This window comes from Sparus aurata, chromosome 12 (assembly GCF_900880675.1).
Source record: "Sparus aurata chromosome 12, fSpaAur1.1, whole genome shotgun sequence".
Classification (NCBI taxonomy): domain Eukaryota; kingdom Metazoa; phylum Chordata; class Actinopteri; order Spariformes; family Sparidae; genus Sparus; species Sparus aurata.
In genome coordinates this window covers 14,925,473-14,943,546 of record NC_044198.1, presented here as the reverse complement: position 1 = coordinate 14,943,546, position 18,074 = coordinate 14,925,473, and the positions used below count along the sequence as shown (strand labels likewise).

Genomic DNA, 18,074 nt, shown 5'->3' with positions numbered 1-18,074 from the left:
TGTCATTTACACCTTTTTTTAAGCTGAAATCTTCACTGTGGCTGCTAATCTAGAAACATCAGCGCACAACCCATCTGAACTGTGTGCACAGGCTCTACAATGCCTAGTGGCGGCAAAAAATTATGTCTTTTTAAATCAATTTGTGGATTATGGGGGGGGGGGCTTCTGGAGACTTGGATTACGCCAGACGAGCTGTATGGAGCCATTTCTTTGGTTGTTTTGTTTGTTTTAAAACAAGTTTCCATCTACATCAGTTCTTCCGGAGAACACCGTGACGCAGTTCTGCTGCGATGCTCCAGAAATGTTTCATGGACCAAAAACTACACTCACTTTTCCATCAGCTCCAGGGTGAGGAGGTGATGACTGAATTTTGATTTAAGGCCATAAACTGTGATGATGAGCCCTTAGCCTTATTTTGAGGGCTAACAACAAGCCTGACTTTTTAATAACATGTTGACTGCCAGTAAAACCAGTAAATTCAATGCTTAGCAGCCGTTAAAGTGGTTAAAGGGGCTTTTTGATGGCGGTTTCTTGTTGGAGGCATAGACTGCGGTGTATTGTTATCGGGCGGTCTTTTCTGAGGTTGCTAAAACTACATAAACTAGCGGTCGGAACACTTGATCTCTCGAGGGGGGGGGGGGTCCTACTCGGTTTCACGGTGTGTTAGACCATGAATTAAATTTACGCCGGAATATTCCTTTAACTGACCGGTCCTGATGTCACATTTCACCCCGGGGACTGTAGAGTCTTACTCAGAGCACGCCCATGTGCACCACGTGGCCTGTGCTGTGCAACAACATTGGCTGCAGAGAAATGACTGGAAGCGTCTGAAGAAGTCATTCGGCAGGATAAATACAGCTGTCCGGGACACCCCGCACTTAACCCGGCGAACAGACAGCTGAGGCAGCGTGGTCACCCCGTGAGCAGGACCGAGGTTAATAAAAGGCTGTAAAAAAAAAAAAAACACCTCTGAACTTTACAAGCACGCCTCCGTATCCGTACAGCTAACATTAGCCTGCTAGCTAGCTGACAGCGTGTTTATTGAGAAAAATGAACGGCCACCTGAGCGGTCTCCATAACAACTCGCTCAATGATGAAGACTGCTTCCTCTTCACTTCCGAGTCCGTCGGAGAAGGACACCCTGGTAAGTTTCCATGTGCAGCTGCCTGTCTGTGGGGTAGTTTCAGCTTTGGCCATAGTAATTAGCCCGATAGCATCCTGCTAGTCTTTCAAACAAGGTCATGTGGCATGTTACTGTCAGCTGGTCTGTGTCCAGTAAATGCTATGTCCATCCTCCGCATCTCTGTCAACACAGGTATAAAAAAAAAAAAGTAGACTACAGGGTGTGAAGCCTAGCTACATGCAATTTCGACAACCCAAAGAAAGCAACAGACCGTGTACACACAGGGAAAATACAGTTTGTTAAGTTAGACTGCCGCGGCTAACAACACGGCGGCTAGCTATTAAAGCTAACACCATGTCAGGAGGACTGTTGGTGCCCGTCAGTCACACGTAGCTCCGTCGTTGTTTTATTTTTCACATGACTACAACATTAAATGGCCTGTTAAGTCTACGAAAATGTACGTCTACGTTTCTTTTTTTACTTTATGGCGGAAACGATTGATAACAGCCGCACAGAATTGCATCATTACAGTGTCCCCACATGTGACATGTGCTCGGCAGCTGCAGGAGCAGCTGGTTTGTTATTGTCTGATCAGGGAAGTCAAGGCCAGGCTGTCACACATTCTCACTTCTAATCAGACAGTTAGACATTTGAGACATTTTCTGTGCTAAAATGAAAAGAATGTCCTGAATTTATTAATCTCCCTGACCTTTTGAGCACTACACTAAATGTTTCTAAGAGTGTATGTGCTGTATTTTGAATGTATTTCTTATCTTGTGATTATCTATTTAGTTTTCTTATGTAACAATATATTCATTCAGTAACATGTTATTAAATAGTTGGTGATAATGTCACTTAAACGATCGTGCCAGTAAAGGTTATTCCAATTTGAGAAAAGAGCCCAGCTACGTTTGTGGAGCCATAGACTGTGCAGACCAGGGGGGCCTAAACATTTTCCATTAGCGGGGTCAAAACTGAAACTTAATGGAGACAACAGGCCATAATTCATTAATTCAATCATTAATTCATTCATTCAGACCTTTATTCATGCCATAAAAAAACATTGAGGTTTCCTTCTTTTGCAACTATGTGGAGATACTGAAAAAAATGCAGAGTTAAAACATTTTAGAGCAAATCAATTTTATGTATTTAGCCTAAAATCACAATCATACTGCCTCAGTGGTTTTAACAATCTGTACAATGAGCAACATCCTCTGTCCTTAGACCCTTGGAAGAAACTTCAAGAAGAGCCACAGAGGAGGGGTCCTCAATTTTGGCGAAATAAACTGTCAGTTTTTCTGCACCTTGCTAAACACTATGGAAGTCTAATACAACAACCCTGTGACAAATCCTACGTTTTATTATGAAGGTTACAGTTTTCAATCACTCACTATGTTGAAGCTGTTTTTTAAAGAGTCGTTTTGGAGGCTGTAGTGTGTCGTGCTGTTTTGCGGTGAGGGTAGACTAAATGTTTGAACACCTCTCAATTTTCACAATCTTCATAAACACCTCTTTTTCTGTGTATATTAAGAATAATCTCAATAAAAACATGTTTTGCTGGATTATTGTCCTGTTGGACTGCTTCAGACTTTAGCAGGGTGTACCTGCCCACTGAGTGTTCATCTGTATCACACAACATTTTAATTGCAGAACTTCTCTTTAGCTTGTCATACAGTACGTTACAATTTTAGTCTTACAGTGGGGGCAGCTCCATTGCAACAGATAATAGGCTTACCAGCAGTCCTAAATATAGGTACTGCAGGGGCTGCCACTCAATTGTGGGTGTAACACAGTCACATCCACATAGTTGCAGAGAGGCTAGAAGCATTTTCAGAAATCTCTAATAATGTGGTTCTTTACACTTTGCACTCCTTGCATGACAGTATACACTGCCTGGCCAAAAAAAGTCACCCACTGGATTTAACTAAGAAAATAGGCAAGAGCCTTCCATTGGATAATGTTTCAGCTGGTAACTGTTGCAGTGAGCAGGTTCTCATTTATTAATAGTTTCTTAATTAGTTCATGGAAAAGATGTTATCTTCTGTTTCAGAAAGGTCAAATTATTTGCCTGCATCAAGCAAAGAAAACAACTCGGATAGCAGAAATTATTACTGGTTTAATGCTTTATTAAAAGCTGGAAGGATAGTGGTGGACCATCATTTAAAAGGAGGAAATGTGAATCTTGAGTGATTGTGATTGGAGATTAATTAATCGTTTGGTGAAACAGTAGAACTCAAAGCTATGTTTGATACTGAAAGTAAGAAAATTGCGGAGAGAAGTGAAGGGACTGAGCTGCCTTTTGGCCTTAAGAAAACTACTGATCAGTGAGGCTAATTGAGAAAAAAGGCATAACCATGATATCATTTGTGTGTTGACAAGATTTCTGAAAAATACTCATGTATTGCTCCACAGATAAGATTTGTGATCAAATCAGTGATGCCGTGTTGGATGCACACCTCACACAAGACCCTGACGCCAAAGTAGCATGTGGTAAGTACTGAACCATAGAGGCTGAAGTTGCTACATGTCATTGTTGGAACATGCATGTGAATGCTGACGCTTGGAGCAAAAGGAGGGGGTGGTTGAAATGAGTCTGAGCATACCTGCCTATACCAGAAATGCAAGTGACATAAAAACTGGAAGAGCACTATTTGCTGTTGTGCATATTTAGGTTCAATGCAACCTCTGGCTATAGATACGTTTTTTTTTTTTAAAAACACAAATTTATGAATTGCTACTTCAACCAGCTTTATTTTAACAGCCTGTGTACTTAATTCCCTTTCACCTCCTTGTTCTTAATAATCTATTATACTTAGTCTTACTGTCATCCCTAACACTGTATGTCATTGTGTTTCTCAGAGACTGCTGCTAAGACGGGGATGATCCTGCTTGTGGGGGAGATCACGTCCAGGGCCAATGTTGACTACCAGAAGATAGTGCGGGACGCAATCAAACACATTGGATATGACGACTCTTCCAAAGGTAAATTCACGAAAAGGCTAGAACTGTAAATTCAACAGTTCACTTTAAAATGCAGTTAAAGCCCTCAGGGGCGTCATTTTCCTAGAAAACTTGACAGTTGTGCTGTGTCAAACCTGGAGGCCTTTTTACTTTCTAATGAAGTTGGTGCTGAAGGGTTTACACTACAATTGAGTGGATAGTTTAAATTCCACTGAGATTACATTACTGTGCATGAGAAAAATCGACACACCTGTTTCTTCACTTGAGATGAGACGGATTTAGTGACAAACAAGCTGACAGATTTTTTAAATTAAAGTGTGTATCTGAAGGGCGGCTCAAGTGCCACTTTGAGGACTGACATGTAAAACAGTTGACTGAAGATCATTTGTCTTGATCTACAGGCTTTGACTACAAGACCTGCAATGTGCTGGTGGCTCTGGAGCAGCAGTCGCATGACATTGCTCAGGGCGTTCACCTGGATCGAAAAGAGGAGGACGTGGGAGCTGGTGACCAGGTTGAGGGGTTCATTCATTTGTGTTTGATTCACAACTTGGGTCACTGCTGCCAGACATGTGGTGCTGACAGAGTTTTGTGATGGTATTTTGACCTGTATTCATGCTGTGATTTGGCACTGCACCTCTCACAGGGTCTGATGTTTGGATATGCCACTGATGAGACTGAGGAGTGTATGCCCCTCACTATTGTTTTGGCACACAAGCTTAATGCCAAAATGGCTGAGTTACGCCGAGATGGAACGCTGCCGTGGCTCCGACCCGATTCCAAAACTCAGGTACGACAAAGACATGGTGCCACAATTTCCACACATTCCATTTCCGTCTATTTTACTTAACTCATCAAATACAGTCAGGAAACACACTGCTGTGTTCAGGTTAGAAATAAAGACTTTTGCACTTTATTACACAATGGAGACTTTCTTTTTGTTCTATGGAAATTCAGGCCGAGCGTCCACGTATGTGGACATCATTTTTCTCAAAAACTACATGTCAAAAGATGATGCTTAGTTCTTATACTTACAAGGTCCCAATAAGCCCAAATAGCAAAGAGAAATTAAAAATGCATATCAAAAAAGAGCTCAGGTCTTAAGAGGTTAAATATATTTAGATTTTTTTTTTTATGTACTCTAAATCCTTGGAACTAAAACAAACTTACAGAAAGAACTGAGTAAACTCTACATCCTGCACAATTATAAGATTTTGTATTCCCCAAACCCTTCAGGTGACCGTTCAGTACAGGCAGGATCGAGGCGCCATGGTACCGTTGCGTGTCCACACCGTCGTGGTCTCCGTACAGCACGATGAGGGTATATGTTTGGATGAGATGCGCCGTTGTCTGAAGGAGCAGGTGGTGAAGGCAGTGGTTCCCAGTGGGTACCTTGATGATGAAACCATATACCACCTGCAGCCCAGTGGTCGCTTCGTCATTGGAGGACCGCAGGTGAGACAAGAATGTCTTTAAAAAGTGTGCCTCATCAGTTCTTCTGGAGAAGCTGTCATAATGAGCAAAATCATGCAAAATGGTAACGTCTTGATTGTGCAGAAACCTCAAAGTCCTTTCTTCCCACAGGGTGATGCTGGTCTGACCGGGCGTAAGATCATTGTTGATACTTACGGGGGTTGGGGTGCCCACGGAGGCGGAGCTTTCTCTGGGAAGGACTACACAAAGGTAGATCGCTCTGCTGCCTATGCTGCTCGCTGGGTGGCCAAGTCTCTGGTGAAAGCTGGGCTGTGCAAGCGTGTGTTGGTCCAGGTGAGTGTAGAAGTCATGCCCAAAATCTTCACAGTAGCGGATCAATGATTAGACCACCTGTAGGTTTAAAGTTGGTCGGGCCTTATTGGAGAGTGCTGTTTTAGTCGCTCACGCACCATCCTGTTTTCTGTCAACTTCTGCTTCAAGAAGTTTGTCAAAATTTTCTGTAAGTTTTCTGATTTAGTTTGGGATTTGTATTATATCATACCTAACCGTCCATGTGTAAATTTGGCAAGATGCCACCAGAGCCCGATTGATACTTAATTTTTAAGGGTAATGTCAATATTTCAATTTAATGAAGTCCTTTTTTTACATGAACTCTTTAAAACAAAAAAAGAGAAAAGGAAAATACTTTTTCCTTTCTCTGAGTTCCTCTGGTATTTGAACAAATTGCTTTTCTCATAACTTTTTTTACTGCCATTATACATTATACGTATGGAGGACTGGACGGGCCAAAGTCAATACTAAATAAATACAAATGTCTTTTATTATATAATATTTACTATGATTATCATGAGTAGTATTGAATATCATTTATTTTAATAACATGTGACAAAAATTTATAATTTCATTTGATTCTATACGTATTTATTTACCGTTTTGTAATTGTGTTTATTTTTGTATTTACTTTGTTATTTTCCCTTTGCATTTCCACCTATTTGTTTCCACAATCAGGTATCTGTTCAGTCTTCGATATATTTGCTGAAATAAGCCCATATGTAGTTGCTCCAATATTGAAGTCTATGAATGGCTAAACTTAAAGATGACTTGTCACATTTCCATTCCTAGATGTTCTTTAGAAACGTACAAATGAAATTCTTTAGCATTTTCAATACTGAAGGAAAAACATGGCAAAATAGGCTGTGAGTGCATTTTATTTTTTTAAATCTCTCCTTGTGTTCTCAATGTGTGCACGTTCTTGGCACTATTGTAGGTATCCTATGCTATTGGAGTCGCCCATCCACTGTCTATCTCCATCTTCCACTATGGGACCTCCCAGAAGAGCGAGAAGGAGCTGCTGGAAATTGTGAAAAAGAACTTTGACCTCCGTCCAGGAGTTATCGTGAGGTATGATGTGGTGTCTTGATCCAGCTAATGAACATGCAGCCAAGATTTTTCATTACACACACCCCACGCCTAGTTCACATTTCTATAAATTATTAAATTATCCTTTTGTTTGTCTCAGGGAGCTCGACATGAAGAAGCCCATCTACCAGCGCACAGCAGTTTATGGTCACTTTGGTCGTGATGTCTTTCCATGGGAGGTGCCCAAGCAGCTAAAATACTGAACCCTCTCTCCTCTAATCTTCTTTAGCTGTACCACAGATAAACATGTGTGTTTGTCTACCTCCCCCCTCCATCCTCCTTCTCCCTCTTCTTCCTCTTCACACACCCATAGACACAGCCACATCAGCCTCTACTTTATGAACAGATGCCCGTTTCCTACTTGTTAGCATATTACACATCTTCAAGAGAGAACAGTAGTATTTCAGATGCCAAGATACTGACTATGTAGAAGAGACTTATTGGAGAAATTGTGCGAAGGAACATATAGGTATTTCCCAGTTAAGTTTTTTTTTTTTTCCCTTCAGAAATGTCTCCTCATGATCGAGAGTCTCACTGCAGTTTAATTGTAGAAGTGATCTGTGGTTGGCGTCTTGTGTTGCTCTCTAAAATGTCCTATTTCACCTAACTCTGTTGGGTTAATGGCAGTTCAGCATCGCACAAAAACATCAGCCCTCTTCTACTCACAGCCCTCACCATCTTTATTTTTTTGAAGTTTTGATGGCACATAAGGATCAAACACCTGTAGAGCGCTTGACCCTACCGGCCAGTTTTCTTGCGTGCTGTCCCTTCAGGCCACTTTTTTCTGACGTTTTACAGAGAAGTCAGAAGCTGCTAATGACCTTGTGGTTATGTTGGGCTGCACCATAAAATCCCTCTATTTTTGTTATTTATTTTGTTGGTTTATATGTCATGTGATTGATCCAAATAATGTTGAATGTGTCAATGTTCTACTGACCAAGTTGAAGACAAAGGTACAGCACCACTCCCCCCTTTCCTGAGAGTGAATCTGGGTGTAGCTACAGAGAAACCCAGGCTCAGTCACATCTGGACAGGGGCTGCCTTTTTCCCGTGGCACCACCATACTTGAAGTAATTTATAGAATGACATTTGATGCGTGCCATGTCATGTTTTTCTATCTAAAACTGTTTACCACTCAATTGCACACGTTTTTGGCTCCTTCAGTCTTACCTGCACACTGTAAAAGTTAGACTTGCATGGAAGAAGATGAAGAGCAGATCCACAGGCAGACCAAGACAAAGAGATCCGAGGCAGCACACAGCCGGCTTAGTGAATGTAAGACGTGGTATTATTGCTCTTGTCTTCTCAGCTAGTTTTGTACAAATGAGGACATGGGATCAGACGTGTTACTGAAGGCTTGTAGATTTTGAATCTGTCACATGAATTACACAGCACATTGGTTCTTTGAGATACCAAAAAATGGAACAAGGCTTCTGTTGTCAATGTTACATGTACAGTAGTTTCCTAATGAATGTTGAGCTTGCAGCTGATGGGTTTTCTTTTTATTTGTTTTTAAAAATGTCCTACGCCGTACAACATGGAAGTCTTTTTCCTGACAACTACACATGAAATGATGTGCGTTTGTCAAGTTTTTCCCAGTCACTCTTTTTAAAGGCTGTTTTACAAAGTGTACTTGCAGCAAATGCAGATAAAATTGAGGAAACATTGGTGCAGAATTGCCCTTCTCCTTAATTCTGCTCTTAGACCTGTATCCTCACAATGAATTTGGATGGTTGAGGTAAGCCACCAGGGGCTGCAACTAATGATTAGATGTTGGGTCTATGAAATGTCCAAAAATCAATCAGTGTTTCCCCAAAGATGGTTGGATATTTTTTATTCCTCATCTGAGAACACTACTGTCTTGTCTTTAGTTGCTCCTCTGGCATCACCTTGTGGTTCCTTTGGTGTACTGCTGAGAAACCTCTTAAAGGAGCCATTGAAATGAATCCGCCTCCATCGTCCAGTGAAATCACTCCAAAGGATTTTCTTTTTTTATGTTTGCATTCTCATGCTCATCCACAGATGACACACGTGATTGGTTGGTGTTGTACAGAGAAACCAGCCTGTTTACATCGTCTCCTGTGGGGAGTTTTAAGAATGTTTCTTTCCGTTTAATAGTTTTTTGTCGCAATTAGAAGTGAGTCTGTCAGTGCGGTTGCTGAATGTGTAAAAGTGCCTTGTCTCACTATCTGCAATGTCCCTATCCCCTCCTGACACATTGAACCTGCCCCCCCATTCAGTAATTCATACGGCGGAGTCTGGTTGTTGATGAGTTTCTCTTTTGAACCCCTCAAATAAACTGCACTCTTCCTTGTGCTTATTGTGCTGTTGTTTTTTTTACTGTTTTTATTGTGTCGTAAAGCAGATTTGTGACTCCATGTTAAGGTTATGCTCAGCCAATGACCAAATGTTACAGATGAAAATATAAAAAAGGCAGAAGTCAGATTCAGTATCATGAGGATGTTGGGATGATCGCTTCCTCAGGCAGAGTTTAAGTCCAGTAACACAAAACCATGGAAATACTTTCAGTTCTGGATTTCATACACATGTGTATATAAAAACACATTGACTTTTACTTGGAACCTCAGTTATTAGAAGTTAGAAACCACCAGCAAAATTGGACCAGAGTGCATCGCGTGAAAAATACATTTACCGGAGGTATATTTTACTTTAATGACAAAATTATGATTAATCGAAACAAGTGGGATTTGTGATGTTTCATAGGTCAGAATATACACTCTTATTACAGCAGATGAAGCCATTATACCTTGTACATATAATAGAAAAGAGGAATTTGGTTTAAAATAGAAAAATCTCAAGTATATACAATGATTGTGAAACATTCCTTCCTTTCATTAATTCAACTTTCTGATCCTACTCAAGCTTTCATATCTCGTCTACATTCCTTTTACTCCTCAAGTTCAAACAGTCCTTTTTGTCCAGTCCTGGTTTCGCTTCACTCGACGCAAACAGTAAGCGCAATGCAAAGTCACAAAAAACAGTAAGATATCAAATCAGTATTGCAAAGAAATACTATCAGGCGGCATGCAGTGTCAAACGGTTCGAGTAATATTTGCAGTTTGACGTTGAAAGATCTGGGTCATGCACAGGGGCAGTGAGGTTGACTCGTTTTTAATCCTACCCTGAAAAGAGAAGTTTGGAAATGTCATGGTATTGCATGTGCACATTTCAATACAGTTGTTTTAATATTGTCAAAACATTCCACCTACCTCAACATGTTAAAGCCTATCATAGGTGAGAGACTTCCAGACAAACTTCTGACAGTAGAACATCGTCTGTGTAGAGAAGACAGGTCAGATGTGATTGTCACTGAGCATTCGTGAGCTGAACAAGTTTACAGGTGTACGATGTTTGCTGTTTACTTACTCCACATTTGAGGGCAGTCTTCATGTCTCTGCACCTGTACGTTGTCAAAGTGCAGGGATCTGAGAGAGAAACACAGGGACATTGGAATGATAATTGAATCGTTGATATAAAACGATTAATCATCCTTTATCAAGTACACTTTTGCTGGTTCCAGCTGTGAAAGTGAAAATTGATGGAAAGTAAGTACATTTGCCCGAGTACTGTACTTCCATTGCTATATGATTTAAATGTACAACTTTAACTTGTATCAGAGTACATCTACATTTTGGTTATGCTTGTTTTAATTAACTACAAGATCTGAGAAGATTCTTCCAGGTGTGAACCAGTGTAACTTATAACACTAATACGGCTGCAATCAGATTAGCCATAATTAGTTAAACCTTGTGGTTTTCCTGCTGTGGGGAATGGTCTGCATTGGTTTAGAGCTAGTGGGTGGACACAACAAGTACTTTGACTGATGTAGAGGCAGACTGACCAACAAGAGGAGCCTCCTGCCCTTTGCACATGTGGATGAGAGCACAGACAGCCTGAGGGGTGGCGTGACTCAGGATGGCGTCCAGCACAGTCTTGGTGAACATGCCAACCACAGCCTCGCACTGGCCTCGGTATTTGGAAGGCAAAATATGGCAAATCTCCTCAAGCAGTTTAATCACAGCACCCTGAAGAAAAAACAAAGATGAAGGTGAGCGTGCATCCCCTTAGCAAAAAGTAGTTTATTCAAGTGTTCAACAAGTATACTTATTTTATACTAAAACTGAGTCAGTACACTTGAAGTGTACTTTTAATATACTATATTTTATAAACTTAAGAATAGTCTAGTGAAGTATACTTGGCTTATACTGAAAAGAATAAAGAATAGTCTAAGACTAAGTACATTAATACTTAGACTTACACTTATACTATACTGTAGTATACTGTAACACCCGTCTGTGAAACTATCAGTCTGTGTGGTAATAAATGGTGGATTTCTGGCTAGCACTTGCCAAATTACAAGTACTAATACTTAGTATATCTTGATTTAAGTGCATATCAAGTTCAAGTCATTGACGTGTGCTTACATTTAAATTAATAGAATAAAGATGTTTTTCGCTATACACATTTGCATTGAGGTATTACCCCTATTATAAGCTTGTTAATAAACTAAAATGTGGACTAGAAGTATATACTTAGTACACTAGTAGTATATAGATGAGTGTACTTGTTGTATACATGAAAGTGTACTTCTGTAAACTTAAAATGACCTTATAAAGTATACTTAAAGTATACTTTTATAAACTTAAAATGTTCCAATTTAGTCCGAAGAAGTATTAAATTAGTATTCTTTCTAGTACGCTACAAGTACATGGTCTATAGTATACTTGCTATACTTATACTCAAGCATACTTAATAAAATGAACTTCAAGTATACTACTTTTTGCTAAGGGTCATGTCCTCCAGTCAGCCGGAGGTGCTGTCTGGAGGCATTTTGGAGTCTGCTTACATGTGTCTGTGCGGCACAGTGAGATACTTTGTTCGTTCACGTGCGCATGTGTCCCTTCCCTTAATGAGCATGACTCACCTCAGTCCTTTCTTTAGGCAGCAAGTCCTCCAAAGTCTTGACGAGAAAAATGCAGAAGGTGCACTGTGTTGTGGGCTGCACCTAATTGACAGACACAGACATCAGAGGAAGGAAAGCCCCAAAAGTTCAACCTGCAGCCTTCTTACATATAATTATATCCTTTTCAAATTACTTCTGTTGAGCTGTACTTCACTCACATTTTCACTCGTCATAGCAACCTGGAAGGCCTCCTCTACGAAATACCGGAGCATCTTGTCCTGCTTGTCACAGGACCCGCAGAGCCCAATGATTTTGCAGGCCTGCTCTGGTTTCTGTAGAAGAATGAGATGGGACAAAATATGTTGAGAAAAGACTTCCCAAAAAACACACGTCAATAAAAGACTACAGACCATGCCATTAGTATTTAACTCCTGATAATATTCTGATGATGAATCCAGCATGCAACTCACTACAACACTAGTAATGATGTTGATTGCCACCGGGAGCATCTTCTCCACCTCTTCTTTGCAGATTTTGGCAGCTGCCCCGGGCAGGTGGTCACAGATTTTTTCAATGCCATCCATGACCTTTTTCTGAAATAAAACGCCGTATTAGGTGTGTTGATGTAATGACCGCTATGTAACTCTAAACAGCAAGTAAACCAAAAGTGTGATCAAGAGACATGCATTCATATTTTCTCTGTCAAACGTAATCAAATGTCAAAAGATTGAGTTGAACGTTTAAGTGCTATTAATGATAACATAAATTGTTTTGCAAATGCATTTTAACCAGTTGAAAAATGAAAGTGTTTCCTGCCAAGACTTTTTCTTGACTGAGTTGGTGCTCTCCCTTTTTTAAAGTCAGGCAAAAATGAAGTGAAAAGCACTTGAACAGCCTTGCAAAAACAACAAAAATAGAAAACTATGAATGGACACAACCTTTTAAATAAACCTACTGAAGCTCAATTATTTTTATAGCAACAGAGTGCTGTTTAAATGAATTTTTATTTCATTTATTACATTTCATATCAGTTTTCACCAGCCTTCACCAGTGCCCGCCCCCTCGCCTCTCAGCCAATCAGGTACCTCCTAACTGGCGCATCAACCGTTAGTTAGCTAGCTAGCTCCTAAGAAACAAATTTGAAAAAACTTCATATTTTGGCTCTTCACCGTGTTGTCTTACTCTGAGGAAAATCTTTAAATGGTTTCAAAGCTGCAAAGGTAAGTCAATAAAAAAATTAATTAAAAAAGCTACTCTCTGCTGTTAACACCAGCTTTCACTTTAATGCCAAATAAAAATCCAAGCTATCCCTGTCAAGCTAAGTGTCTGTGGACTGTTGAAAGCAGCTAATTAAAACAAAAAAATAATTACAATGGCTTAATTATTGCTGGGCTCAAACTAAACAAAGAGGACTTAGCTGGATGGAATTGGCAGTAACTAGTTGTTGAGTGCATGGTCAGCCAAGAGTCAGGCTGGGAAATTGCAATTTAAATGTAGAAAAATTTATCTAATTGCATGAAAAACAACACAATGCTGCACCTATGAAAACCGACAAAATTTCTTCATGATGCCCTGAGTTTGGATAATTTATTTAGCTATTTTACCATTTAGTGTTTCCCTAATGTGTTTGTCTATATACATATCTATTGAATAAGTCTTATAAATACATTTTACCTGTCTAACATTTTTCAATTTGTAGTTCCATGCTCACCTACTGATGTCTAAAACCATGTAAATGGGGTAGTTCCATTTTAATGTGACTAGGAATTTGAGATAACTATGATTTTTGACTGTCATTTGCACTCAAATACAGGGATATGTTACTTTTAAGTGATAGCTCTTCTTCTGCACACATTTTGTTGCACATTTACGTTTTGTCTTGTGAACTGCTGTGTAATTATGTTTGCAAAGAAATGTTACTCAATATAATCACATAATTGATTACTATTGATTACAACCCATGTTTTTTCACCTAAATGTGTGATTCAAAACAGTCAAAAAAGTTAAACTTATTTTTTTTAACCAGTTTCTCTCTTTGGACACAGATGGGACTCCTCACAGACTAGTTAAAGTTTAGATAAAAGGGGATCTTTCAGATTAGGTGAGAAACAGAAACTGCCACAGAAATTTCATTTCAACTTTTGCTCGACAGAAAACAGGAAGTGGCTTCACATGAAAAAGAAGAAGGGACCTCTCCTTTAGAGTGTGTGTGTGTGTGTGTGTGTGTGTGTGTGTGTGTGTGTGTGTGTGTGTGAGCGCGTCTAAGTACACATACGCATGACTTATTACAACTTATTTGCATCTCTGAATGTGTTAAGTGTGATAAGAACAGGTGGAATATATATCTAGAGTTAGACATATAACTTTCTTTTCTTTTTAAATTTAATGTAAACTTTCCAACCACCAATCTTAGCGAGTATTTGAGATAATGCAGTGTGTATTTTAATCTTGATTTATGAATATGGACATTCACAGTGTCAATCATATCAGTTAGCAAATATCAATCCTCTGGAATGTGTTAGACTATTATACTCACCTGGAGGTCTTTGTTGGAGAGCAGGTCATCCAGGAGTTCAAATATTTGGGTGCAGTCCTTGCAGACGTCCCCATTCTGAGTTTAAAGTCACATGATGGAAATAAATTAAACATCTGAAGTGATTTAATCACTCACACATACCATAACATAAATTGAGATATGTTTGTAAACAATACTTCTTGTTTGTGAAAAATAGTATTTTCAATGTTTATTTAAAGCGTATTTAATGAGGAAGAGAATTATTCGTGACTGCGTGACTTTCACAAGATTAAAACTGAAACAGTAGAAAACCATGTGAAAGTACTTCTTGGAGTGGAAGTGGCAAATTGAAAAGACTTCCTGATTTTGAAGAAACGCAAATCTCAGTTATCTTTGTAAGAAGTCACCACTTTTGCCTTACATTAATTACATTGCCTCTAATTTCATTGTGCACAGTTTCAAGAATTGCAGGGTTTTTCTTGAAGAATGAAACAACAGTGTTGAAGTAATGTCCTGTAGCTGTCATTACTTCTCCAAAATAGCACTGGTGGAGAGAATTTTTTATTTTTTATTTTTTTTATCAATATTTTTATTAAACTTTTCTCTTTTACAAGTAAAAGATGTCTACACAATATGGTTCATGAAAATAAAAAACAAAACAAACAAGTAGACAAGACAAACATATCAAAACACCAGAACACCAGCTCAGATCCATATAAATAATACTTGAATATACAGTAATAATGTACAGTATGAGCAGTCAAGAAAATCCCTGCAGCATGATATTGGAGACATCAGGCTCCACATAGTTCAAATAGGGCTCCCACACTTTACAGAATTGGTCTGTTTTTGAATGTAATATACATGTCAGGTACTCCAATGGCACTAGATCAAACACCACTCTTTGCCAGCCTTTAACAGTTGGTACTTCTTCCTTAATCCACTGCAATAAAATATTCTTCCTCGCTGCGTATGTAAGAATACAATACAACCTCTTATTATGTTTGGACGTTAAGCGTCGGCTTGGGAGGCCCAGTATGAGAGACACGGGGTCCATCTCCAGTTCTAGGCCCAATATCTTTTGTATCTCAGACAACACACTAGACCAGTACATTTGCAGTTTCAAACATGACCAAAAACAATGAGTTAGGGTACCAATTTCTATCTTGCATTTAAGGCACATGGGTGAGAGAGCAGGGTTGAAGTGGTGCCTGCGGCTGGGGGATATGTGCATTCTGTGAGAATTTTTTATTTTATGTAACATTATTAATAAAGCTATTCATCTATCTTAACTTTGTACGTTCACTCAAGTGCTGTACTCAAATACACATTTGATGCATTTGTACTTTTCTATAATTATGCGTTTTTTTTATACTAAAACTCCCTTTATTAACAGATAGTTACAAGTTAATTTGTAGATTAAGATAATATAGAAAAAAATATGATCAGTTTATGAAATACAATGCATTTTTAAGAGTAACAAGTTGTTTCCAACCATTTTGCTTGCGACCACTTACGATGAAACATGTCTGAGTTTCCCACCAAAGAGAGATTTCCACTCCAAACCTCTGCCATGGTTCAACTACCTAACTTTATTTAAAATGCATCAAGCTTCAACAGTTAAATGCTTACTACATGTTTATGCATCATATTAATAATCAATTAATGTTAGAGATCATGTCAAAAATCTGTCATAGTGGCACATATGTTTTTACAGTGATTCTTTTTAGTAAACTGTGCTGATAATACTTTAACTTGAATAGGATTTTGGACTTTTGCTTAAAATGGAGAATGTAATGTCAGGCTGGTGCTTTTAGTTTAAGGTGTTAGAGCGATTCTAGGAAAAGACGGTGGTCAAATACAGATGCTTTGAATGGGTCCCTCAGGTTGAGCCACCAACCTAAATCATTGGTGTGTGATGATAGGTTGTTAAATGCATCATAACATATAGTTTTAGTACACAATTTAGAAAGTATTTCCATAAATGATACCCCTGAATTTCTTTGATGGATCTATAATGACATTTTTTGGAAATATTTGTTGCTTTTGTAAGATTTTACAGTCTGATTGCAAAAAATAATTTTGTTACAAGAAATCAAAAATCATAAACTTACTGCTCTGGGGGCATCTGGAACATCTTGCAAACCGTTGACATTAAATGCTGAAGTCAGAGCTGCAGGGGGAATGGTCATCATTAATAATTCTCATTGTAACATAGAAAAAAAAATCAATTCGTAATACATAGTCTTAGTATAATTATTATAATCTCACCACTGCCTTCAAGATAAACAAAGAGAAGCAAAGTAATCTTGAGCCAGGCCATCCTCAGTTGTTTTTGGGCTTGTAGTTGAATGTCTTCTCTACAGATGTGAACAGAGAACTGCGAGTGCCGCTTATATGTGACAGGGCCCATCCGACACCTATAGCCCCCACCAACCAGATTTCGAGGGGGAACAAAACAACATCATGCTGGTTGATAAGAGGTGTTTTCAGCATAGCGGAACAGTTTTTTTTCTCTCCCTCAATAAGCTAATATTAGCCAAGTTTCATATTCAGTTCCTCACACCAACATGTGAACACTTGACATTTTGAGGACAAAGATGTGTTAACAAATGTACTGTAATTATATATCAGATATGCAGTGGCTGTCACATCATCTTATCCAGTAGTTGTACAAAACTACAAAATACTGACATATATTTTGTAGTTTTGTCCGTTATCTCAGGACAATGGTTTTAGAAAATCAAGGGAGACATGCAAGCCTTCTGCTGTGAAGCAACCCTCACAACCTCCCAGAAATTGTACTCAAATAAGCAAATAATTAGACAAAAACATGTACGGCTATCTGACCCACCATAAAATCTCATCATTTGACATATTCTGACTGTCATTCTAAATCTGATGTTTATACTTTTATAACCGTTTACTTCAGGTTGTAGGTTATTGTTGTCCCCTACAATCTGAAGGTGTGAAAATAGTTTGACTTGTGAGTATCAACGCTTTTTTCAAAAAGCAGTGTTTTACTATTCAGTGCATCTTAAGACGCATCTTCTTGGACATGGACATTTTACTCTGGCGACTCTCAGTGGTAGCTTTTAAAAAGACACTGTGGCAGAGAGTAGTACGTGCCTACCCTCCTGTTCTTTAACTCTAACCAGGAACACTGAGATAAATGCATGGAAGCGACACAATTTTCCTCAATAACAAAAATCTTTGCTATTACAATGATTTCAAAGATGCTATGAAACAAAGCATTAAGCTTTAATATTTTTTTCCAATCGGTCTGTTGATGGTCTGTCAGCCGCTTTGGTCCCGACGTTAATATCTCAACAACTACCTGATGGATTACCATGAGATTTTATTACAGACATTAAATGTCCCCAGAAGATGAAAGGTTTACATTTTCAATGTATTGCTTATATGTCTTTGACAGTGTTATGAGATACCTCAAGAGCTCTGCCATCACACAGCTAACAAAGATTCTTACACTTTCAACTTTCGTTTTAACCCAGATGCCTTTTCAGTTCATTCATAAACTGCCTTGGAGTGTAACCAAACCTTGCATGGTTCTCAAGCATCTGCAGAGTTCATGTTACTCTTTTTACCACTACATTCTTCGTACCTGTTGAGCCTGAGAAACGGCTTTGACATTTAAAATGCCATCTGCCTGCCCTGTGATGTCCTTGGTTCACCTGTAG

At 38.9% G+C, this 18,074-nt stretch overlaps 2 protein-coding genes across 2 annotated transcripts; one reads left to right on the top strand and one right to left on the bottom strand.

Moving 5' to 3' along the window:
- The first annotated feature begins 1,050 nt into the window (after nt 1-1,050).
- On the top strand, nt 1,051-9,253 carry mat2aa (methionine adenosyltransferase 2Aa). Its single transcript, XM_030436017.1, has 9 exons — nt 1,051-1,144; nt 3,536-3,613; nt 3,983-4,105; nt 4,486-4,598; nt 4,731-4,874; nt 5,321-5,539; nt 5,669-5,851; nt 6,786-6,919; nt 7,038-9,253. Exons 1-9 carry the CDS (start codon nt 1,051-1,053, stop codon nt 7,138-7,140), a joined length of 1,191 nt encoding a protein of 396 aa, XP_030291877.1. The 3' UTR covers nt 7,141-9,253.
- A 216-nt stretch (nt 9,254-9,469) lies between these two features.
- sftpba (surfactant protein Ba) lies at nt 9,470-16,776 on the bottom strand. Its single transcript, XM_030436018.1, has 10 exons — nt 16,648-16,776; nt 16,491-16,549; nt 14,398-14,472; nt 12,332-12,454; nt 12,080-12,193; nt 11,883-11,963; nt 10,800-10,983; nt 10,325-10,383; nt 10,168-10,233; nt 9,470-10,080 (listed from the first exon to the last, which is right to left on the bottom strand). Exons 1-9 carry the CDS (start codon nt 16,697-16,699, stop codon nt 10,177-10,179), a joined length of 804 nt encoding a protein of 267 aa, XP_030291878.1. The 5' UTR covers nt 16,700-16,776; the 3' UTR covers nt 9,470-10,080; nt 10,168-10,176.
- Nucleotides 16,777-18,074: the final 1,298 nt, after the last annotated feature.

Bases quoted from the DNA above. Each gene is read 5' to 3' on its own strand.
- mat2aa (XM_030436017.1), top strand. From the start codon at position 1,051: ATGAACGGCCACCTGAGCGGTCTCCATAACAACTCGCTCAATGATGAA. The intron at 1,145-3,535 runs GTAAGTTTCCAT...ATTGCTCCACAG, and splicing joins CGTCGGAGAAGGACACCCTG to ATAAGATTTGTGATCAAATC. The intron at 4,599-4,730 runs GTTGAGGGGTTC...CACCTCTCACAG, and splicing joins ACGTGGGAGCTGGTGACCAG to GGTCTGATGTTTGGATATGC.
- sftpba (XM_030436018.1), bottom strand. From the start codon at position 16,699: ATGGCCTGGCTCAAGATTACTTTGCTTCTCTTTGTTTATCTTGAAGGC. The intron at 16,550-16,647 runs GTGAGATTATAA...TTCCCCCTGCAG, and splicing joins TGTTTATCTTGAAGGCAGTG to CTCTGACTTCAGCATTTAAT. The intron at 12,455-14,397 runs GTGAGTATAATA...GTTTTATTTCAG, and splicing joins TCTCCAACAAAGACCTCCAG to AAAAAGGTCATGGATGGCAT.